Source organism: Lampris incognitus, chromosome 19 (genome assembly GCF_029633865.1).
Source record: "Lampris incognitus isolate fLamInc1 chromosome 19, fLamInc1.hap2, whole genome shotgun sequence".
Taxonomy (NCBI): Eukaryota; Metazoa; Chordata; class Actinopteri; order Lampriformes; family Lampridae; genus Lampris; species Lampris incognitus.
The window spans coordinates 37,703,479-37,728,758 of NC_079229.1; the positions used below are offsets into that span (position 1 = coordinate 37,703,479).

Here is a 25,280-nt window from a genome sequence, read left to right on the forward strand (position 1 = left end):
TTTCAACCACTCTTTAGCTAACTCAGGACCTTCACACATGAAAAATACACATTCGGAACAGGACACTCAAACACGGTTTGGATCACTTCTGAAACAAGCAGCGAGGTCGACTCAAAGGACCGGTGTGTTTTCCCACCGACGGGTGATCACTGGCAGAGCTGGACTTCCAAATGTCCTGTAACGAGCGACACTCTGCCATTATCGGTAACAACGGCTTTATTTAAGCGATAACTATTAGTGGCCACTAGCTGGTAAATCACCTTTAAAACTGCACCACGTTTACCGTGACTGTGGTCTGTAATAATACCTTGATATTCTAGATTCTCCGTCAGCTTTTGTACCTTTTTATAAACCCTGTATCAAAACCCTGTGACAACTTCATACTGATTTTTTAATTTCGTAAACCTAGAAATCGCATGACTTCCAAACATTGCCACTTTTCTACGTTTGTTCATGGAAAGCTGTAAAATGTGAATGTTGTGCTGGCCAGAGCCGTCAGTCCAGAGTCCGGATGTATCTGAAAGCCTCAGTGTTAGCCAGACCTGGTTCCGGGCCCTAGCAAAGCATCGTGTGGTTCTAAGCTAGCTGATATTTCACAGTGCTGGGTGTCAGGCTAAAGCAGCGTCACGGTGGAAACAGTTCCACATTTCACCACTTGGAAGTCAGAAGAGAGAAAAGTAGTACTGCCTGTAGGTTGGTGGAAGGGGCTCTTAATACAATCTGATCAAACCGTGCGTATTTACCACTCTGGATTCACACTCGTTTGGACGCGTCCCATCTTGATCAGTGCAGTTTTACAATGGAACTATTTTTCTAAGAGAGCTCCACCTGTTTGAAAATACAGCACCTACAGCATGATTGCATGTGTGAAATATTGGGGTGACCAGCTAGCAGTTAGCCATTAGCAAAAGAAATATTTGTATATGTGTACTAGTTTGAGTGAATCCGTTTTAACTAACGTGATGACTGGTTCTGGTTCTGTTAACCATCCTGTCTGCATTTTAGCTAGTTTGCTAGTAACCAGTGATCTGTCAGCGGTTTACCATCTGCTCCCTTACTCGATGATCTCCTCCTCCTCGTCCTCGAAGTTCTCCTCCCCGTCGTTGGCGGTGGCTTCCTGGTATTGCTGGTACTCCGACACCAAGTCGTTCATGTTGCTCTCTGCCTCGGTGAACTCCATCTCATCCATGCCCTCCCCCGTGAACCAGTGGAGGAAGGCCTTACGTCGGAACATGGCAGAGAACTGCTCCGAGATGCGCTTGAATAGCTCCTGGATGGCCGTGCTGTTCCCGATGAAGGTGGCGGCCATCTTGAGCCCCCTCGGCGCGATGTCGCAGACGGCCACCTTCACATTGTTGGGGATCCACTCCACGAAGTAGCTGCTGTTCTTGTTCTGGACGTTCAACATCTGCTCATCCACCTCCTTCATGGACATTGGCCCCCGGAACACCGTGGCCACCGTCAAGTAGCGCCCATGACGAGGGTCGCAAGCCGCCATCATGTTTCTGGCGTCAAACATCTGCTGGGTGAGCTCCGGCACCGTCAGGGCCCGGTACTGCTGGCTGCCTCGTGCTGTCAGGGGGGCGAAGCCCGGCATGAAGAAGTGCAGCCTGGGAAACGGAACCATGTTGACTGCCAGCTTCCTCAGGTCAGCATTCAGCTGGCCGGGGAAGCGGAGGGAAGTGGTGACCCCGCTCATGGTAGCGGACACCAGGTGGTTGAGGTCGCCATAGGTGGGCGTGGTCAGCTTGAGTGTGCGGAAGCAGATGTCGTACAGGGCCTCGTTATCAATGCAGTACGTCTCGTCTGTGTTCTCCACCAGCTGATGGACAGACAGAGTGGCGTTATAGGGCTCCACCACTGTGTCCGATACCTGGAGAGATGAAGTGGGGGAGGGAGAGAAGAGATTGAGGGATACAAAGTAATGATGGAGGAAGCATAGAGAAGGATGTGAAGGCAATTTGTCTGCCATATAACCATATAGTATATGTTATATGGTAGTATTCATATGGAGAAGACACTTTATAGGCTCTGGCCTACTGTTGACTGTTAGCTGATAGAAGAGGAATGTATGGGAAGCTCATTTGAGTGTGGTAAGGTCTGGAGAAACGGCCCTGGAGAACTATGAGCTGGAAGATGAGGACGAGAGGAGACCTGCTCTATGAACTCTTTGAACAACATGCAAATTCTGTTATCCACTGGGATGACAGTCCAGCAATAAATATAAGCTAATTCCCCCAAAAAGGGTTGGGAAGAAATTGTGGTCGTGATTCAGACTTGTTTAGGATAAGCATAACTCAACAGTTTGTGCTGCAAGGTATAAAGGGAAGGCGCTCTGAGATCAGCACACACACTTAAGTATTGATGCTTTGTGCGTCTCATGAACAAAGTGTGACAATACTTTCAGAGATTTTTGTCTCGCTCCTCATTTATTGTCAGAGCGGAATTAAATAGTTGCCACAACAAGGGATAACGAACAGAGAGAACAATAAGAATCAAATCATCATCATTATCTTTCTATCATCCATCCATCCTTCCGTTACCTTGGGTGATGGCATGACGCTGAATGTATTCATGATGCGGTCTGGGTATTCCTCTCGGATCTTACTGATGAGGAGAGTCCCCATACCAGAGCCAGTTCCTCCACCCAGAGAGTGGGTCAGCTGGAAACCCTGAACACAGAGGTCACGATTTATTCAATACAACAGCTTTCTTTATGGACAGTCTGGTGTTTTTTGACAGTTGGAAGACACGGTGAAGCCATACCAGGTACTCAATCAAATGTCAACTGTCCTTTAACACATGTACCGAAAACTGGCTTCGCGCTGACTGTTAAAGGAACAGTCCAGAGTTTTTGAAGTCTATCTGTATTTTATATTATTTGTTCATGGAGTCCATAGGCGTGTTTCATTGTCACAGTTATCCAACCCTCCAGCTTGTTTGTCATCAGCAGTTCAGTTTAATTAATGGAGGACAAATCCACAATCCTCGTTCAATGTAAAAAAAACACTCCGCGGTTCAGACAAAGCCAGCATGATGTTGTCATACTGAATTACAGTGGTCATTTTATAAATGTACATTGGTTTTTGTTGTTAAATCCTCTTTGTTTGCCTCGCTGTATCGTGGTGGAGCGCCTCCTGCTGGTAATCTCTTATAGGCTGTGTTGTAGAAAGTAACACAGTAGGAAAATACCTTAAAAGTTAACTGTACATTTATAAAATGTCAGTGTAATTCAGTATGGTAGGCTGCTGTTAGCATGGTGGACTGACATCATGTTAGCATTGCTAGGCTGCTGTGGCATTATGTTAGCATGATAGACTGTTGTAACATTATTTTAGCATGTTGGACTACCGGAGCATCATGTTAACTTTGCACTGTGGATTGTTGTTTTATACTGAAGGAGGATTCTGGAATTGTCCTCCAGTAATTACATTGAAGTGTAGATGACAAGCTGGAGCGGTGTCAGTTTGAAGAAAAAGATGAATGACTGAGAAAATAAACCTACCTATGGACTACGTGAACACCGAGTATACCAAAAGAGATAGAATTCAAAAATATACAACTATTCATTAAACACAACAGCCCGCCCTATGATGGAAATTGAAATTTCAGATTTTTCCAATCAGAATCAGAAATTCTTTTATTGCCATACATGCAAATGGCGTGCACGGTTAAAACAGCGGTGCAGGAAAAAACAAACCGTGAGGGAACGGCAGTCCCCTTCAGAGATAATAGCCACTATTAGATCAAGTTTATGTCAGCATCAGCCTATGGATTTCAACACCCAGAACCTTTGTTTTTATGTGAGTGAGCGCAGAAGAAATGTGTCCTGCTTGATGCTGAGATGCTTGGCAAAGTTATTTCCAAATTCAAACCTGCAACCTGTTCTGTTTTGATCCCATTCCCATAGCTTTTTTTTACATCAGTTTATCGCTCTTTGGATGAAGATTTACTTAACATTGCAAATTGTTCTCTTCAGATGGAGGTTTTCCCTACTGCTCTCAAGACCGCCATACTTAAACCTCTTCTGAAGAGAAACAAATGAGATGCCTCACTTCTTAGTAATTACAGACCAGTATCCAATCTTCCATTTTTAAGTAACATTTTAGAGAAGCTTGTTTTTAATAAGTTAAAGGATTTTATGAACTCCCACAATATTTCTGAAACATACCAATCATAGCACTGAGACGGCACTAGTCCAGGTTGTAAATGACCCCGAGTCCAATATGGTTATGAAGAAACGTTCTGTGTTAGTACTACTTGACTTCAGCGCAGCCTTGGACACAGTAGATCACTCACTTCTTTTAGTTAAACTTCACAGTCTGATTGGCCTCTCTGGTACTGTTCTTAATTGGTCCACATCTTATCTTACGGATAGAGAATTTTTTTGTAAGCATAGATTAAAGTTCATCCAAAATCTTTAAAATGAATTGTGATGTTCCTCAATGTTCAATGTTAGGTCCTGTACTTTTTAACCCTTAAATGCTGCCACTTGGAACTGTCATCAGGAGGCACACAAAAATGTTTATAGCTATGCTGATGACACACAGCTTTACATTGTCATGTCACCTGATGACATAGGGACAGTAGATGCCCTTTTTGACTGTATTGTAGATATCAAGTTATGGATGGTAGAGAACTTTCTACAGCTCAGTCAGGACAAAACTGAAGTCTTGGTTATTGGTACCGAAGCTCAGAGAGAAAAATTCAATGCAGAACTGCAAACACTGGCATTAAAATCCCTGTCAACAAGCAAAAAACCGAGGAGTTAACTTTGATTCGGATCTTAGTTTTGAACCTCACATGAGAAACATGGTTAAGAATGCATTTTATCATCTCAGCAACATCGCCAGAGTGCAACCGTTTTTCTCTCAAACCAACACAGAGACACCAATGCACGCCTTCATTACCTGCAGGATTCAATTTTTTAATGCTCTCCTCTCTGGTCTCCCTTAAAAGAATACAGCTCAATTACAGTCACGGCACAACTCAGCTGCTCATGTGTTGACCAAGACCAGGACGAGAGCACACATTACACCAAGTGTAGGGTCTCTGCAGTGGCTGCCTGTTCACTTCAGATTTGATTTTAAGATCCTTTTACTGGTTTATAGAGCTCTTAATGGTCTTGGTCCTACCTATTTATCAGATTTGCTTTTAGTCTATGAATGCTCTAGAACCCTCAGGCCTTTTGATTATTCCTAAAGTCAAAACAGAAACCCACGGTGAGCCGTCCTTTATTACGATGGTCCGAGTCTCATGAACCTTCCTGGGGACTGGAGGGCAACAGAGAATGTTGATAGTTTTAAGAGCAAACTCAAGACCTACCTTTTTAGTTTGACTTTTTAATTACATTCTGTTTAGTTATTTGTTTATTTTAGTCTGTTCTACTCCTTGGTCTTATCCTTTTAAATTCTAGATTGTTTACTTTTTAATGCCCTACCTTTTATTAATGGTTTTAGTAACTTCTATACCTCTCCTCTATTTTAATTTATTTTTTATTATTTCAGTATCATTTTATTTTTGTCTTCATGGATCTTAATCATGCCTCTGGTGTTTCCTGATTGCAAGTGGCTGAGATTTAAGACATTGAGTTCTTTATCTACTGAAGCACTTTGTGTTACATTTGTTTCTATGAAAAGTGCAAGGTTTGATTGATTGATAAAAAAAAAATACTACATGGGTTGCTATGGTGATGTTTTATTGTTTGCAGAAAAAAATTAACTCGTACAAACGTGTTTTGTTTTTGTTTTATTTAATTTTATACAGTAATTCTGTCAATTCATGTACCTGTAGAATTAGTCCGCCATCTTTTCTGTGTTGTGATGCGTTACATTACATCCAGACGGCAGAAAGGTAGACTATTTTAACTGTAGATGGCAGCACCATTGCCATTGTCAGCATAATTTGTCGGTGTCATCCGATTTTAGGGTCCTGCTCCCATCCACAGTAATAACTTCCGGTTTGCCGTTGACCAGAGTCCATGTGAACGCAGCATATGAATACTGAATACTGTCTTGAACAAAATAATTTTGTTAATCTTTCTTCATAAAAAAAAAAGTGATTATGTAGCACTGTCCACAGGGTGGCGTCTGTTTTAAACTAGCCTGTAGAGACTAACTGGTTCATAAAACCTGGGGTTTGGAAGAAAAGGATGACGAATATTCTGTTCACCTGCAGACAGTCGCAGTGCTCACACTCCTTCCTCACCACGTCCAGCACCGAGTCCACCAGCTCCGCCCCCTCTGTGTAATGACCTTTGGCCCAGTTGTTCCCGGCACCTGTCTGTCCTGCAGCCGACCAATCAGCACAGAGACAGCAGGAAGAACATCCATCAAACCTGAGTGAAATCTAAGATGGCAGAAGTCCCTCGGCCAAGCACAGATGCTGACACGCTGGCAGGTGGTCACACACACACACACACACACACACACACACAGCCAAACAGCTGACCTATGTCACATGATACTGTGAACTGCCCGTCCAACACATAAACCGTGATGGTGACCCATTAAAGCAGGGCTGGCTTTTATGGAAAGAGACGGGGGGCATTTAGAAAGAGACGGGGGGCGGTTAGAAAGAGCCGGGGGCGGGGTTAGGAAGAGACGGGGGGGGGGGTAGGAAGAGACGGGGGGCATTTCGCGGTCAAACCACTCATGCTTTAAACGTTTCATTTGTATTTTGTCTCTCCTCTATTATTGAACATGCTTCTTGTTCCTCCCTTCTTCTCCTTTACTGGTTTTATTCATACACTTTGGCAATCCTGCCAACACACCTCCATGTTAATACATCATATTGAACACAACTCACACACACACACACACACACACACACACACACACACACACACACACACACACACACACACACACACACAGACAGGCAAAGAGAGAGACACACACACACACACACACACACACACAGAGACAGAGAGGCAGAGAGAGACAAAGAGAGAGGCAGAGAGACACAAAGAGTGAGACAGAGAGAGAGAGAGAGACACTGACACACACACACACAGACAGGGAGAGAGACAGAGAAAGAGAGACAGGGACAGAGAGAGAGACAGGTGCAGAGAGGAGTAGACAGATGAACAGAGAGAGAGACAGATGAACAGAGAGAGAGACAGGGACAGAGAGGAGTAGACAGATGAACAGAGAGAGAGACAGGGACAGAGAGGAGTAGACAGATGAACAGAGAGAGAGACAGAGACACAGAGAGAGACAGAGAGGAGTAGACAGATGAACAGAGAGAGAGACAGAGACACAGAGAGAGACAGGGACAGAGAGGAGTAGACAGATGAACAGAGAGAGAGACAGGGACAGAGAGGAGTAGACAGATGAACAGAGAGAGAGACAGAGACACAGAGAGAGACAGAGAGGAGTAGACAGATGAACAGAGAGAGAGACAGAGACACAGAGAGAGACAGGGACAGAGAGAGAGAGACAGGGACAGAGAGGAGTAGACAGATGAACACAGAGAGAGACAGGGACAGAGAGAGAGAGACAGGGACAGAGAGGAGTAGACAGATGAACAGAGAGAGAGACAGGGACAGAGAGGAGTAGACAGATGAACAGAGAGAGAGAGAGACAGAGAGGAGTAGACAGATGAACAGAGAGAGAGACAGGGACAGAGAGGAGTAGACAGATGAACAGAGAGAGAGACAGGGACAGAGAGGAGTAGACAGATGAACAGAGAGAGAGAGACAGGGACACAGAGGAGTAGACAGATGAACAGAGAGAGAGACAGGGTGTCTGTGTGAGACAGAACAGACCACACCTCGTCTGTGTCTGTGTGTGTGTTCAGATGTGTGTCTATTAGGGTGGTGTCGGAGGTTGTCCAGTAGGAATGCGGTCAGCCCACTACCCACTGGAAACCTGCACCATGTCTCTTAAACCACAAAACCAGCAGTCCCTGGAACCAGACCGCCCCCTGAACCTGCAGGAATCTGCAGGACGCCGCCTGTCTGATCAGGTTTTTATAAAAACCACATGAAGGTTCAGATCCAGTTGAGCCCACCAACCTTAGATCACCTTTTTCTTTTAATGTGTGTCAGTTAAAACGGACGTTGGCCAGGAACAGGGTTTATAAGAAGACATTGTCTCTCAGTCAGTCCTTCCAACATGGGTGAGGACATATAAAAACACGTCAGTGATGGAGGAGGAACTTCCTGACATGCTGATCTAACTGAACTACACAACGGAGGATTGTGACTCAGACTTGGACCGACGCCATGTTAGCTCAGTTTACCAAAAATGAAGTTGTCCGGTCTGAAGAGTTGTCCAAAGGCTCCTGAGCGAACACTGTCCATGGTTCCTGGTTCCAGGTCCACCAGCACGGCCCGGGGGACATATTTATGTGCTGCACACAAGATAGAGGAAACGTTAAGGCCTTTCACACACCGAGTCCAAATTCTTCACACCTCAGAAACCAAAACGGCTCGTCGCGTCGTCCGTTACGTCTGCACATGAATTCTGAAACAGTCCTCCGTCCTAAACGTTTCTAGTTTGGCTGTTCTGCATCTGTCTCGTCCGTCAAACTGCTCTCAGACTTCTGAGCGTCGTTCGAGCACGATGACGGATGAGAAGAATAAAGTAAAGGAACAATGCAGACTTGGTGCGCAGAGGTCTTTACCATCCACTGCAGGTGAAACCATGGAAACGTCCAGAAGCTTTACAAACTTTCAGATCTTACTTTTAACTTTACAGCTGACATAAAACCTCAAGTTGAACCTGAACTTAAGACTTGAAAAGAATCTGAGAAAGACAAAACGTTTTTTAGGTCTAAGCTCCTGTAACATCTGGACAGGAAGTGGAGCATCTGGACAGGAAGCGTAGCATCTGGACAGGAACTAAATGTGTTCAGTCCGGCAGCTCTGTTCTTAAAGCTGCATATATGTATCGAGGTAAACATGTTTGATTTCATGTACCCATGTATGATGTCAAGCAGAGGTAGTTTAAGGTGGTATTTTAAGGCGGACTGATGTTGACCAGTTAAATGGTTGTCTAGCTAGCTAGATTCTCTTCCTCTATGTCGCCACTTTGGCCGTAGCGAAATGTTGTTAGCTTTGTGCAGCCCATGTGAAAAAACCTGATCCAGTAATCAAAAGTACTAATAAACGTGTTGAGGTTTTGAATTCTCAGAATTAGCAAAACAATAAAATCCTAAATAGAATTTATTTTTAAAATAACACAAAACTGAGACGCGTGCGCTGTAAGTCGTTCGGGGGAAGCTTGTGACTCGTATTTTTCATAAATTTTACAAGTCCATTATAATTGTGTTATCCTCTTTCAATGTTGTATTGCGTAAACACAACATCTTGCACGCTGTCCGCCTTGGCAGAGAGGTCCTCCTCTGTTGCCTCCTACTTTTCCTCCCTGTTAAAGGGTTTTAGGGAGGTGTTCCTTATCCGATGAGAGGCTCTCAGGACAGGATGTTGTGTTGCTGTTAAGCCCACTGAGCCACATTTGTAATGTGTGATATTGGGCCAAACAAATAAAATTGACTTGATTTGATTTGTGACTCATAAGCCACTTCTCCATACACGTGTGCTGATGTGGCCTGACGCGGTCTGACTCGGCGTGGCTGGGGTTTGCATTTCCAGGACAGCGGGGCTACCTGCGTGAGGGTGTGTGCCTGTCGATGGAAGGCTTTCCTGTCGCCCCGCTGGTGTTAATGCGGTCAACCACTCTCTTGGAGGGAGTTTTTGAAATGTTCTCATGGCACTGCACGAATGTACGCAGGATGGCCATCTTGCATGTCTTGGAAGACCTCCTCATTTCGTGTTGTGCTCCCCAGGTTGTCCTGCACGGTCTTCCTGCTCCAGCCAGCCAGCAGGGCTTGTGTTCCATCCGCAGACCGAGCATGTGCCATTGTCTCTTGTCTTTGCTTGTTTTTCAGATGCTGTTGGAACAGCTGAACACCTGAAGTAGCTGCTGTGTCAGGTGTCGTGCCGAGTTCTGCCCGCCCGCCGAGCGTTGCATCCACAGCTAAAGGGAAACCTGCCAGACATCATGAGGATGCACCACGGTACCGACACGTCTTAAAGGGAAACCTGCCAGACACCATGAGGATGCACCACGGTACCAACACGTCATAAAGGGAAACCTGCCAGACATCATGAGGATGCACCACGGTACCAACACGTGATAAAGGGAAACCTGCCAGACATCATGAGGATGCACCACGGTACCAACACGTGATAAAGGGAAACCTGCCAGACATCATGAGGATGCACCACGGTACCAACATGTGATAAAGGGAAACCTGCCAGACACCATGAAGATGCACCACGGTACCAACATGTGATAAAGGGAAACCTGCCAGACATCATGAGGATGCACCACGGTACCGACACGTGATAAAGGGAAACCTGCCAGACATCATGAGGATGCACCACGGTACCAACACGTCATAAAGGGAAACCTGCCAGACATCATGAGGATGCACCACGGTACCAACACGTGATAAAGGGAAACCTGCCAGACATCATGAGGATGCACCACGGTACCAACACGTGATAAAGGGAAACCTGCCAGACATCATGAAGATGCACCACGGTACCAACACGTGATAAAGGGAAACCTGCCAGACATCATGAGGATGCACCACGGTACCAACACGTGATAAAGGGAAACCTGCCAGACATCATGAGGATGCACCACGGTACCAACATGTGATAAAGGGAAACCTGCCAGACATCATGAGGATGCACCACGGTACCAACACGTGATAAAGGGAAACCTGCCAGACATCATGAAGATGCACCACGGTACCAACATGTGATAAAGGGAAACCTGCCAGACATCATGAAGATGCACCACGGTACCAACATGTGATAAAGGGAAACCTGCCAGACATCATGAGGATGCACCACCATACAGGCACGTGATAAAGGGAAACCTGCCAGACATCATGAGGATGCACCACCATACAGGCACGTCATAAAGGGAAACCTGCCAGACATCATGAAGATGCACCACGGTACCGACATGTGATAAAGGGAAACCTGCCAGACATCATGAGGATGCACCACGGTACCAACACGTGATAAAGGGAAACCTGCCAGACATCATGAGGATGCACCACGGTACCAACACGTGATAAAGGGAAACCTGCCAGACATCATGAAGATGCACCACGGTACCGACATGTGATAAAGGGAAACCTGCCAGACACCATGAGGATGCACCACGGTACCGACATGTGATAAAGGGAAACCTGCCAGACACCATGAGGATGCACCACGGTACCAACACGTGATAAAGGGAAACCTGCCAGACACCATGAAGATGCACCACGGTACCGACATGTGATAAAGGGAAACCTGCCAGACACCATGAGGATGCACCACGGTACCAACATGTGATAAAGGGAAACCTGCCAGACATCATGAGGATGCACCACGGTACCAACATGTGATAAAGGGAAACCTGCCAGACATCATGAGGATGCACCACGGTACTGACATGTGATAAAGGGAAACCTGCCAGACACCATGAGGATGCACCACGGTACTGACACGTGATAAAGGGAAACCTGCCAGACATCATGAGGATGCACCACAGTACTGACATGTGATAAAGGGAAACCTGCCAGACATCATGAGGATGCACCACGGTACCAACACGTGATAAAGGGAAACCTGCCAGACACCATGAGGATGCACCACGGTACCAACATGTGATAAAGGGAAACCTGCCAGACATCATGAGGATGCACCACGGTACCAACATGTGATAAAGGGAAACCTGCCAGACACCATGAGGATGCACCACGGTACCAACACGTGATAAAGGAAAACCTGCCAGACATCATGAGGATGCACCACGGTACTGACATGTGATAAAGGGAAACCTGCCAGACATCATGAGGATGCACCACAGTACCAACATGTGATAAAGGGAAACCTGCCAGACATCATGAGGATGCACCACGGTACCAACATGTGATAAAGGGAAACCTGCCAGACATCATGAGGATGCACCACGGTACCAACACGTGATAAAGGGAAACCTGCCAGACATCATGAGGATGCACCACGGTACCAACACGTGATAAAGGGAAACCTGCCAGACATCATGAGGATGCACCACGGTACTGACATGTGATAAAGGGAAACCTGCCAGACATCATGAGGATGCACCACGGTACCGACATGTGATAAAGGGAAACCTGCCAGACACCATGAGGATGCACCACGGTACCAACACGTGATAAAGGGAAACCTGCCAGACATCATGAGGATGCACCACGGTACTGGCATGTGATAAAGGGAAACCTGCCAGACATCATGAGGATGCACCACGGTACCGACACGTCTTAAAGGGAAACCTGCCAGACACCATGAGGATGCACCACGGTACCGACATGTGATAAAGGGAAACCTGCCAGACATCATGAGGATGCACCACGGTACCAACACGTGATAAAGGGAAACCTGCCAGACACCATGAAGATGCACCACAGTACTGACATGTGATAAAGGGAAACCTGCCAGACATCATGAAGATGCACCACAGTACTGACATGTGATAAAGGGAAACCTGCCAGACACCATGAGGATGCACCACAGTACTGACACGTGATAAAGGGAAACCTGCCAGACACCATGAGGATGCACCACGGTACCAACACGTCTTAAAGGGAAACCTGCCAGACATCATGAGGATGCACCACGGTACCGACACGTGATAAAGGGAAACCTGCCAGACATCATGAGGATGCACCACGGTACCGACACGTGATAAAGGGAAACCTGCCAGACATCATGAGGATGCACCACAGTACCAACATGTGATAAAGGGAAACCTGCCAGACACCATGAGGATGCACCACAGTACTGACACGTGATAAAGGGAAACCTGCCAGACACCATGAGGATGCACCACGGTACCGACATGTGATAAAGGGAAACCTGCCAGACATCATGAGGATGCACCACAGTACTGACACGTGATAAAGGGAAACCTGCCAGACACCATGAGGATGCACCACAGTACTGACATGTGATAAAGGGAAACCTGCCAGACACCATGAAGATGCACCACAGTACTGACATGTGATAAAGGGAAACCTGCCAGACATCATGAAGATGCACCACGGTACCAACACGTGATAAAGGGAAACCTGCCAGACACCATGAAGATGCACCACAGTACTGACATGTGATAAAGGGAAACCTGCCAGACATCATGAAGATGCACCACGGTACCAACATGTGATAAAGGGAAACCTGCCAGACATCATGAGGATGCACCACGGTACCAACACGTGATAAAGGGAAACCTGCCAGACATCATGAGGATGCACCACGGTACCAACATGTGATAAAGGGAAACCTGCCAGACACCATGAGGATGCACCACGGTACCAACATGTGATAAAGGGAAACCTGCCAGACATCATGAAGATGCACCACAGTACCAACATGTGATAAAGGGAAACCTGCCAGACATCATGAGGATGCACCACGGTACTGACACGTGATAAAGGGAAACCTGCCAGACATCATGAGGATGCACCACGGTACCAACACGTGATAAAGGGAAACCTGCCAGACACCATGAAGATGCACCACAGTACTGACATGTGATAAAGGGAAACCTGCCAGACATCATGAAGATGCACCACAGTACTGACATGTGATAAAGGGAAACCTGCCAGACATCATGAGGATGCACCACAGTACTGACATGTGATAAAGGGAAACCTGCCAGACATCATGAGGATGCACCACAGTACTGACATGTGATAAAGGGAAACCTGCCAGACATCATGAGGATGCACCACGGTACCAACACGTGATAAAGGGAAACCTGCCAGACATCATGAGGATGCACCACGGTACCAACACGTGATAAAGGGAAACCTGCCAGACATCATGAGGATGCACCACAGTACTGACATGTGATAAAGGGAAACCTGCCAGACATCATGAGGATGCACCACGGTACCAACATGTGATAAAGGGAAACCTGCCAGACATCATGAGGATGCACCACGGTACCAACACGTGATAAAGGGAAACCTGCCAGACATCATGAAGATGCACCACGGTACCGACACGTGATAAAGGGAAACCTGCCAGACATCATGAGGATGCACCACGGTACCAACACGTGATAAAGGGAAACCTGCCAGACATCATGAGGATGCACCACGGTACCGACACGTGATAAAGGGAAACCTGCCAGACACCATGAAGATGCACCACGGTACCAACATGTGATAAAGGGAAACCTGCCAGACACCATGAGGATGCACCACCGTACCGGGACGTCTTCAGTATCGGCTGATAAAGGCTTTAAAATCAAATATCGGCATCGGCCCAAAATACCGATACGTCAGGCCGATAAGCTGGCGCTTTAATTATGCGCACGCGATGCAAACCGCTGAGCACGGACGTCACGTGGGCGGAGCGGGTTTGTTTACCTGCTACACCCACTGCGTCTGTGCTGCAGGTGGTCGCGTGCCAGCCGTGTTTTCAGAGCAGATTCAAGTGGGCCACTTTGGAAAATACGTAAGTGTGGTGGCAAGTGCTCTAACTGGTAATTAACTAATGGTTTTACCTACAGCACCATGGATACATTCATTGATTTGAGTGATTTATCTTAACGTACAATGGGAAAACCCACGAGGCTGCGTTGCTGCGCCGCGTTGCCTCTGGTACAATGAGGTATTTATGTTTTTAAACAGATTGTACTCCTGTTTTACACAGTTGTATGTACTTTTACCTGCTGGAGGGCTGCATATCCGCGTGTAGAGAATAAATAGCATCCGGGTGGCGTCGTGGTCCATTCCGTTCCCTACCAACACAGGGATCGCTGGTTCGAATCCCCGTGTTACCTCCAGCTTGGTTGGGCGTCCCTACAGACACCATTGCCCGTGTCTGTGGGTGGGAAGCTGGATGTGGGTATGTATCCTGGTCGCTGCACTAGCGCCTCCTCTGGTCAGTCGGGGCGCCTGTTCGGGGGGAAGGGGAACTGGGGGGAATAGCGTGATCCTCCCACGCGCTACGTCCCCCTGGTGAAACTCCTCACTGTCAGGTGAAAAGAAGCGGCTGGTGACTCCACATGTATGGGAGGAGGCAGGAGGTAGTCTGCAGCCCTCCTGGATCAGCACAGGGGGTGGAGCAGAGACCGGGACGGCTCGGAAGAGTGGGGTCATTGACCAGATACAATTGGGGAAACCCCCCCCCCCAAAAAAAAAGAGAACAACTGGACGGAGCAGCCATAGAGCTCAGCAGCGTGGCAGCTTCAGGTCAGTCCAGTACAGGAGAGACTTGATGTTCTCTCTCACCGGGTGGAAAGAGATACGTACACATCATCTGTGTCAGCCAAAATGGGTTGGAACATATCCACATATCGGATATCGGCAGAAATCCAATATCATGCATCCCTAAGACATAATGGTTTTTCAGGCAAAGTACAGTTTAAAAACGATAGACTCTTCTTTGTCAGGTTCATCGAGGATGACAGATGACATTCAGTCTGTAGTTCCGAGTCGTCAGTGTTTGATTAGACTCAGCAGTAGTAGCGTTCCCTTGATACGATTGGTCTGAAATTTACAAGATTGAGCTTTCAGTATTTCTTAGGGCAGACTCTTCAGTGTTCGTAGTCGATGTGTTTTTAACCATAGGATTCCAGATAGTGATACTAAAATGAACGTGGGGTGTCAAGTTCACTCTGTCAGAAGGCGATCAAATAACGAATTTGAACTGATTGGTGCTGGGGCGGCACGGTGGTGCAGTGGTTAGCGCGGTCGCCCCACAGCGAGGAGGTCCTGGGTTCGAGCCCCGCGATAGTCCCAACCTTGGGGGTGGTCCCGGGTCGTCCTCTGTGTGGAGTTTGCATGTTCTCCCCGTGTCTGTGTGGGTTTCCTCCGGGGGTCCGGTTTCCTCCCACAGTCCAGAGACATGTAGGTCAGGTGACTCGGCCGTACTCAGTTGTCCCTCGGTTTGAGTGTGTGTGTGTGTGTGTGTGTTTGTGTGTGTGTGTGTGTGTGTGTGTGTGTGTGTGTGTGTGTGTGTGTGTGTGTGTACGTGTGTGTATGAGTGTGTCGGCGTCAGCCCTGTGATGGCCTGGCGGCCTGTCCAGGGTGTTTCCCCGCCTGCCGCCCAATGACTGCTGGGATAGGCTCCAGCATCCCACGACCCTGAGAGCAGGACAAGCAGTTCGGATAATGGATGGATGGAGGGATGGATGGATGGAAATGCAAATCAACATGGCATGGTTTGACTTGGCACGGCCAAAAAGTGCCAATGGAAAAACCCCAATAGTGACTCAAGACACACACACACAGCTGCTGGTGGTATTGGACTTACATGATGCTTCATTGTAATAGACGTTGACGCGGTCCAGCTGCAGAGCCGAGTCGCCCACGTAGTTCCCTGCCGGGTCGATGCCGTGTTCGTCGCTGATCACCTCCCAGAACTGAAAAGAAGAGATGGAAAGCTGTTTAAACTGGATTTAAAAGGTCATTCAATATTCGTATTCAGTCCGTCTCTGTCTACCGACGTTGACCTTGTCCTGATGGTCACTAGTCTACCCAGAGAGTTCAGTTGGCCAACACCGGCATGTTGTCTTTCGATTTGACTCGTTTTTTATTTGTCTAATGTGCTGGATGCCACGTGTCGCCTATGCCACATGGGTCTCACCTTCTTGGATGACGTAGACAGGGTTGTCACAGAGGGGGTGCAAGGCCCTTTGAGCAGGGGTGTAGCACAAAATTCTGGGCCCTATACATAAGCAGTCTTTGTGGGCCCCTTTCCTCTTTTGTCTCTCACACATCACTTTCACATCATTGTAGCTGTGAAGCTGATAAATGTATGATACTGCGCGTGTTACAGTACTAGCTAGCTAGCTAACTCCTACTGTGTTCAGGTAGTAGGAGTTAAGAGTTAGCTAGCTAGCTGCTACCTCGCTGTGGTAGTAGGAGTTAGCTAGCCACCTTTCTTTTAAAAGCTCCTAGCTCACCTTTCTTTTGGAAGAAATTACGCAATAGTTGTCTTCCCTCATTTTGCCTTCTTTCCCTTTCCTTTTTTTCTTTTCTTTCCTGGAACCCAGATTTTGCTTTCTTTGGGAAAGACACGACTGCTTGTGCTTGTATCAGCAGTCACTCGCGACAGGACAAGATGAGCTGCATTGAGAGATGCTCGTGAGGGGCGGATTAAACCACTTTGGACCTTTTGTAAGCGGTGAGAGGGGCCTCAGAGAGCCTCCACTATTTTCTTTAAGTCCCTCAACCTATGTATTGAGACAATTTTGACTGACGTTATGACACTAATTAGTTAGAAATAAATATTTGCAAACCAAAACAAACTTTTAATTCCAGGCTTCTTGAGCGCCCCCCCCCTTTCTGGGTACTGGTATGGCCCCCCCCCCCACTTCGACGCCGCTGTCTGTGGGAACTTGACCTGTAAGGCCCTGCTCATTGATATGATGTGTATGAATCATGGTCACATGCACACAGCTATTCTAGTTGTATTGCACGCTTGAATCTGGGTGCAGTACATTTTTGAGCAGTAGCATAATACAGCACATCATGCACAGGGTCTCAGCTGTGACTGCTGTTGTAGTCTTTCAAAGGAAAAAAATCAACTGTAAAACTTTTGGCTTTACATCATCAAGTCAGCTCAGCTGTCACTCTATTTGGAAGTATGACAGTATGTTGCAATTTAATATTTCGGGTCTATAGTCTACATTTCATTCAGATTTTAGATCATTTTTCAGACAGGTCATCACATGTAGCCAACAGTCACAGTCACATGCAGCTGCTAGCATTGGACACCTGCTCAGCCACCACATCTCTCTGCAAGTGTTGACAAAATTATCCAGCGATCCTCGCAGCGACTTCTGAAATTCATCTTTTGTTTCAAATTTTTCCCCCCTTTCTCAGCACCCCACTCGTGTTTACAAAATCCGTCACGCTCTCGTGCAGCCGCCATTGTTTCCCCTTCTCTTCCTGTCAGTGAGCAGCAACATGGAGCATCGAATTGATGCACAGGAATTTCATTTTAGAAGCATGTTGGGTTCAACAACAGCCATAAAAAAGATTATTTATAAAAACAAAAAACTGCAGGATTGCCAGCACGAGGCCCTGTGTGGTCTTGCACAGCCCATGCAACAGTTCTGGAAGTGGACAATCAGAGGTCTTGCACAGCCCATGCAACGGTTCTGGAAGTGGGTCGTCAGAGGTCTTGCACAGCCCATGCAACAGTTCTGGACGTGGGTCATCGGAGGTCTTGCACAGCCCATGCCACGGAGAAAAAGAAAAGCATATTTCTCCATCAAAGCCACATGTGATTGTTTTATGTTGAATTCATCATGAGGAGAACCGGTTGTACCATCCTAACCCGTACAACATGGTTTCACATGTAAACATGTTGAGAAAGGTCTGCCATGTCTTTAATTAATATGGGCTGTCCTCATCTACATGCAGGCTGGGACGTGTTGGCTGTTACCTTGACATTGTAAGTCTGAATGTGAGCAATGAACTTTGTGGTGTCTAACCTCCAAATACTTCCTTATATTATCCTGTAATATGTATATATATGTGTGTGTGTGTGTGTGTGTGTGTGTGTGTGTGCGTATATATATATATATATATATATATATATATATATATAGAGAGAGAGAGAGAGAGAGAGAGAGAGAGAGAGAGAGAGAGAGAGTGAGTAACATTGCGTGGTGGCTAACTCATAGGAAAGAAGGGAGACTGAGACTGTAGTCCTCTTTGGAAGTGCAGCTGAGCCCCGATTTAATTCCTGCCCCAGCAAACAGACTACCCGGAGTTGGAGGTGCACCCGGAAAATAATAACAGCTGGCCGGTCGACAGATTAAGATTACTGGTCCCGGTCACTACTCGTAGTTTAGCTAAAAGCTAACAGCTAGCATGGCATCCATCTTAGCTCGCCAGAACAACCACAATGTCCTTCCATCCATCCATCATCTGAACCGCTTATCCTGCTCTCAGGGTCGCGGGGATGCTGGAGCCTATCCCAGCAGTCATTGGGCGGCAGGCCCACAACCACAATGTCCTTCCATCCATCCATCATCTGAACCACTTATCCTGCTCTCAGGGTCGCGGGGATGCTGGAGCCTATCCCAGCAGTCATTGGGCGGCAGGCCCACAACCACAATGTCCTTCCATCCATCCATCATCTGAACCACTTATCCTGCTCTCAGGGTCGCGGGGATGCTGGAGCCTATCCCAGTAGTCATTGGGCGGCAGGCCCACAACCACAATGTGCAACACCAAAACTCTTCCCCATTCCTCCTCTAGTCCCGGCCCGCTTTCCTACTTGGCCACTACCCATACGGAGAACACCTCCCTCCAATCACAAGCTAGAACACATGAACATAACTTAACACATGACCCCCCCGCTCCCTCTGCTGGGCAACGTAAACTGTGTGTCTTTCTTTGTTGAATCACATTAGCAGCTGATGAGTGCACAATGCACGAAACAGGCTCGTGCTGCTATGTATTCAAACTTTTTCCTGCATCTATATTGATATATAGATATAGATATAGATATATAGCGTGGTCACCTCACAGCAGTCCCAACCTTGGGGGTGGTCCCGGGTCGTCCTCTGTGTGGAGTTTGCATGTTCTCCCCGTGTCTGTGTGGGTTTCCTCCGGGGGCGCCGGTTTCCCCCCACAGTCCAAAGACCTCTAGGTCAGGTGAGTCGGCCATACTACATTGTCCTAAGTATGAATGTGTGTCCCCTGTGATGGCCTGGCGGCCTGTCCAGGGTGTCTCCCCACCTGCCGCCCAATGACTGCTGGGATATATATATATATATATAAATAAAACTTTGTTCAAAGAAACACTCAACAGTAGGGAAAGTGCTCAACAAATAAGGAGCAAAATAATCCAGTGAGTCAAGTAAATCCTGTATGAGACAGTACAAGCCTGTTTCATGCTCACTGGATTATATATATATATATATATATATATATATATATATATATATATATATATATATATATATAGCCGGTTTTTTTCTGAAACAGTCAATGGCGTTAATAAAATTGCTCCTCAATTGTTGAGCACACATATATATGTGTGTGTGTGTGTGTGTGTGTGTATATGTATGTATGTATATGTATGTATATATGTATGTGTGTGTGTGTATATATTTATATATATGTATGTGTGTATGTATATCAAATCGGATACAGGATATTCCGCTCCTCATTAGTCGTGCACTTACAACACCATTGACGGTTTTGGAAAAAAAAGATATATATGTATAAAATCACAGAAAGGCCAATCAGTTCATCTGGACACGACGTTTACTGAAAGCAACATTTCTTCATCATATAAGTGACCTCTCCAGTCTCAACTGGCTGCAGGTGTCCCCACCCTTTTAAACAATACAGTGCCTAACGACCAAAACCAACGACCAGTTTCATATGCAAATATGGGTGTGACCATTAACTAGAGTTACAATGGCCATGTGTCCTATTCACAGAGGGTTGAATAGTTGCAATCACAGCATTGTAAGATGGTGACAGATGTCTGTGAATGTTCTCATTCATCCAGGTCGTCATGGTTATCAAAAGGAATTGAATCGAGTGCACCTGGGCTTGGTATATGTCCGTGAAGACGTTTGGCCTCTCATCCAAGAGGCTTCAAGCCAGTCAGACCAGCTTGGTCTAGTCAGAAAGGCACGAACTGATGAAGCCTCTTGGATGAGAGGCCAAATGTCTTCACTGATACATACCAAGTCCAGCTGCACTTGATTCAATTCCTTTTGATGGTGACACAGATGTACTCTTAGCCCCCCCCCCCTGCCCCCAGGACATTCTGAATGCCTTTGCCAAGGCATTCAGAATGTCCTGAGTCTGGCATTAAACATCAAGAGGACCCAGGTCCTATATTAAACTCCACCCAACTGACCGTCTACCCAGGCCACCATAAAAGTGGACAACAAAATTCTTGAAAACGATCACTTCCCCTACCTCAATAGCCTTCTCTCCTCAAAAGCTGACATCGACTCTGAGGTCAACTATCGCCTGAGTTGTGCCAGTGGTGCTTATGCCAGACTCAAGAAAAGTCTTTGAAGACCGAGACCTAAAGGTCCAAACAAAACCTCTAGTCTACAGAGCTGTTGTTCTCCCCACCCTGCTGTATGGAGCAGAGTCACGGACCTCCTCCAGCAGGCACCTGGGAGCCCTGGAACCATACCACCAAAGATCCTTAGGAAAGATCCTGAGGATCAGCTGGAAGGACAGATGCACCAACATCAACGTTCTGGAAGAAGCCAACATGACTAGCATCACCACCACAGTAAAGCAGCCCCAACTCTGATGGACAGGCCATGTCATCCACATGTCCAACACACGTCTCCCCAAACACATCCTGTACTGCCAGCTGAAGGAAGGTCAGCGAGCTCCCGGCGGGCAAAAGAAATGTTTCAAGGACAATATCAAGACCAATCTGAAGAAATTCAACATCACACCGAGCAACTGGGAACACATTATATATGTGTGTGTGTGTGTGTGTGTGTGTGTGTGTGTGTGTGTGTGTGTGTGTGTGTGTGTGTGTGTGTGTGTGTGTGTGTGTGTATGTATGTATGTATGTATATGTATGTATGTGTGTATATATATATGTGTGTATGTGTGTGTATATATATGTATATGTATAACTTATTAAATAAATGGTAAATGGACTGCATCTGTATCTATACAGGACTGTTGTAGTCCACTAAAAGTGCGTTACAGTGTACGCCTCACACATTCATACTCTGGTGGGGGAGGCTGCCATGCAAGGTGCTAACCTGCTCATCAGAAGCAGTTAGGGGTTCAGTGTCTTGCTCAAGGACACGTCAACAAACTCTCTGGAAGAGCCGGGCATCGAACCAGCGACCTTCACATTACTAGACGACCCCCTGTACCTCCTGAGCCATGCCGCCGCATCACTGTATATGTATGAGTCGCTAAATTGGTTGACCAGTAAATCTAGAAGACATTCTCCCGAGCTGCAGTTTATTTTGAAATGCAGTTTCTTGAACTGTCCTTCTTCCTCCAAACAGTCCTCATCCACACGGGTCCTCCTGTCGCTTCAGGTGCAGGACTACCCTATTTTCTTTAGAAATAGAAAACTGAAAGCTCCATCTGATTGGACTATCCTGCCCAGTTCAGTAAGATCTACTGCTTCCCTCCATCACCGTAAGGCCTCTCTTCATCCTGCTCTTCAACAAGCGGCTCTTTCCTCCAGTTGGACTTGTCTGTCATGTGTCGGTGTGTACTGATGCAGGTAGATAGCTTTGTGTGGGGATGTGAACATTTCCTGTATGTATTCTGGTGGTGTAGGGGAACCAGTGGGTGGGGAGTGGCCTGGCCTGGGAGAGTGTCCGTCTGTGTGTGTGAGTTTATTCATGTTGTTTACTTTGTGTACTATATTTTCTGTATAGTTGTGTTAAGGACCCGCTTGGAAACGAGATGCTTCATCTCAAGGAGAGGAGTGAGAGTCAGTAGGAGCAAGACGGGCAGCATATGCATGAATGAGAGGGAGGAGGGTGGAATGGTGTGGATGTAAGGAGTAGAGGTGACGAAGGTGGATGAGTTTAAATACTTGGGGTCAACTGTGTTGACAGGCAGGGTGGAGTGGGTGGAGAAGAGTGTCAGGAGTGATGTGTGACAGAAGGGTACCAGCAAGAGTTAAAGGGAAGGTTTACCAGATGGTAGTGAGACCAGCTATGTTGTATGGTTTGGAGACAGTGGCACTGATGAAAAGACAGGAGGTGGAGCTGGAGGTGGCAGAGATGAAGATGATAAGATTTTCATTGGGAGTGATGAAGAAGGACAGGATCAGGAACCAGTATATTAGAGGGACAGCTCAGGTTGGACGGTTTGGAGACAAAGCAAGAGAGACAAGATTGAGATGGTTTGGACATGTGTGGAGGAGAGATGCTGGGTATACTGGGAGAAGGATGCTGAATATGGAGCTGCCAGGGAAGAGGAGAAGAGGAAGGACAAAGAGGAGGTTTATGGAGGTGGTGAGGAGGACATGCAGGTGGCTGGTGTGACAGAGGAAGATGCAGAGGACAGGAAGAGATGGAGACAGATGATCCACTGTGGCGCCCCCTAACGGGAGCAGCCGAAAGTAGTAGTAGTAATATATATATATATATATATAGTCTAGATGACATGTGATGTGAGGAATAATGACACGTGTCTAGATGACATGTGATGTGAGGAATAATGACATGTGTCTAGATGACATGTGATGTCAGGAATGATGACGTGTCTAGATGACATGTGATGAGAGGAATAATGACGTGTCTAGATGACATGTGATGTGAGGAATAATGACATGTGTCTAGATGACATGTGATGTCAGGAATGATGACGTGTCTAGATGACATGTGATGAGAGGAATAATGACGTGTCTAGATGACGTGTCTAGATGACATGTGATGAGAGGAATAATGACGTGTCTAGATGACACGTGTCTAGATAACGTGATGTGAGGAATAATGACACATGTCTAGATGACATGTGATGTGAGGAATAATGACATGTGTCTAGATGACACGTGTCTAGATAACGTGATGTGAGGAATAATGACGTGTCTAGATGACATGTGTCTAGATGACACGTGTCTAGATAACGTGATGTGAGGAATAATGACGTGTCTAGATGACATGTGATGTGAGGAATAATGACGTGTCTAGATGACATGTGATGTGAGGAATAATGACGTGTCTAGATGACATGTGATGTGAGGAATAATGACGTGTCTAGATGACATGTGATGTGAGGAATAATGACATGTGTCTAGATGACATGTGATGTCAGGAATGATGACGTGTCTAGATGACATGTGATGAGAGGAATAATGACGTGTCTAGATGACGTGTCTAGATGACATGTGATGTGAGGAATAATGACGTGTCTAGATGACACGTGTCTAGATAACGTGATGTGAGGAATAATGACACATGTCTAGATGACATGTGATGTGAGGAATAATGACGTGTCTAGATGACACGTGTCTAGATAACGTGATGTGAGGAATAATGACGTGTCTAGATGACATGTGTCTAGATGACACGTGTCTAGATAACGTGATGTGAGGAATAATGACGTGTCTTGATGACATGTGATGTGAGGAATAATGACGTGTCTAGATGACGTGTGATGTGAGGAATAATGACGTGTCTAGATGACACGTGTCTAGATAACGTGATGTGAGGAATAATGACGTGTCTAGATGACATGTGATGTGAGGAATAATGACGTGTCTAGATGACATGTGATGTGAGGAATAATGACGTGTCTAGATGACGTGTGATGTGAGGAATAATGACGTGTCTAGATGACATGTGATGTGAGGAATAATGACACGTGTCTAGATGACATGTGATGTGAGGAATAATGACGTGTCTAGATGACGTGTGATGAGAGGAATAATGACATGTGTCTAGATGACATGTGTCTAGATGACATGTGATGAGAGGAATAATGACGTGTCTAGATGACATGTGTCTAGATGACATGTGATTTGAGGAATAATGACATATGTCTGGATGACGTGTCTAGATGACATGTGATGTGAGGAATAATGACACGTGTCTAGATGACATGTGATGAGAGGAATAATGACATATGTCTAGATGACATGTGTCTAGATGACATGTGATGTGAGGAATAATGACACGTGTCTAGATGACGTGATGAGAGGAATAATGACATATGTCTAGATGACATGTGTCTAGATGACATGTGATGTGAGGAATAATGACACGTGTCTAGATGACATGTGTCTAGATGACATGTGATGTGAGGAATAATGACATGTGTCTAGATGACATGTGATGTGAGGAAAAATGACATGTGTCTATATGACATGTGATGTGAGGAATAATGACAGGGCAGATCGCTCAGTCAGGTCGCGACGTGACATTTGGATGAGACGCGCAGGATGAAGATGAAGATGAAGATGAAGATGAAGTGATGGAGCACTCTCTTACGGAATCGGAGTTTCTCACGCGCGTGTGCGTCGCTGTCATCCGCCAGACTGTCCCGGACTGCAAGCCTTGTGTGGTTCAGTGCAAGTGAAATGAGAGCAGGTTTACCTTCGTCCCGATCTGGTTCCCGCACTGTCCCGCCTGGATGTGAACGATCTCCCTCATTTTCTTTTCTCTTCCGAAGGAAAAATTAAAAGTCCAACGTTTCCGGCTTTTTTCTGTTTTATTTCTTTCTTTTTTTTTTTGGGCGTCCCGGTGCGGATCTGATAGACTGCAGGCACGCGCTCCCAAGTTCCTCTCCTTCTC

The 25,280-nt window shown here is 46.4% G+C and overlaps 1 protein-coding gene across 2 annotated transcripts; it reads right to left on the reverse strand.

Annotated features, from left to right (window-relative positions):
- On the reverse strand, positions 1 to 25,280 carry tubb6 (tubulin, beta 6 class V). 2 transcript variants are annotated; one of them, XM_056299827.1, is made up of 6 exons: positions 25,083 to 25,280; positions 16,319 to 16,427; positions 8,245 to 8,355; positions 6,172 to 6,287; positions 2,544 to 2,672; positions 1 to 1,873 (listed from the first exon to the last, which is right to left on the reverse strand). In XM_056299827.1, exons 1-6 carry the CDS (start codon positions 25,137 to 25,139, stop codon positions 1,055 to 1,057), a joined length of 1,341 nt encoding a protein of 446 aa, XP_056155802.1. In that variant the 5' UTR covers positions 25,140 to 25,280; the 3' UTR covers positions 1 to 1,054. The 2 variants fall into 2 exon arrangements, with proteins under 2 accessions (XP_056155802.1, XP_056155803.1); XM_056299828.1 differs by lacking the exon at positions 1 to 1,873 and adding an exon at positions 4,300 to 4,362 and having other exon boundaries at positions 2,623 to 2,672; positions 25,083 to 25,252.

What these genes read in the sequence shown, in the direction of transcription:
- tubb6 (XM_056299827.1), bottom strand. Translation starts at nt 25,139, where the DNA reads ATGAGGGAGATCGTTCACATCCAGGCGGGACAGTGCGGGAACCAGATC. An exon ending in ACCGGACAACTTCATTTTTG is followed by an intron (nt 6,288 to 8,244) that starts GTAAACTGAGCT and finishes GGTCGGCTGCAG; the next exon opens with GACAGACAGGTGCCGGGAAC. An exon ending in GCGTCATGCCATCACCCAAG is followed by an intron (nt 1,874 to 2,543) that starts GTAACGGAAGGA and finishes TCATCTCTCCAG; the next exon opens with GTATCGGACACAGTGGTGGA.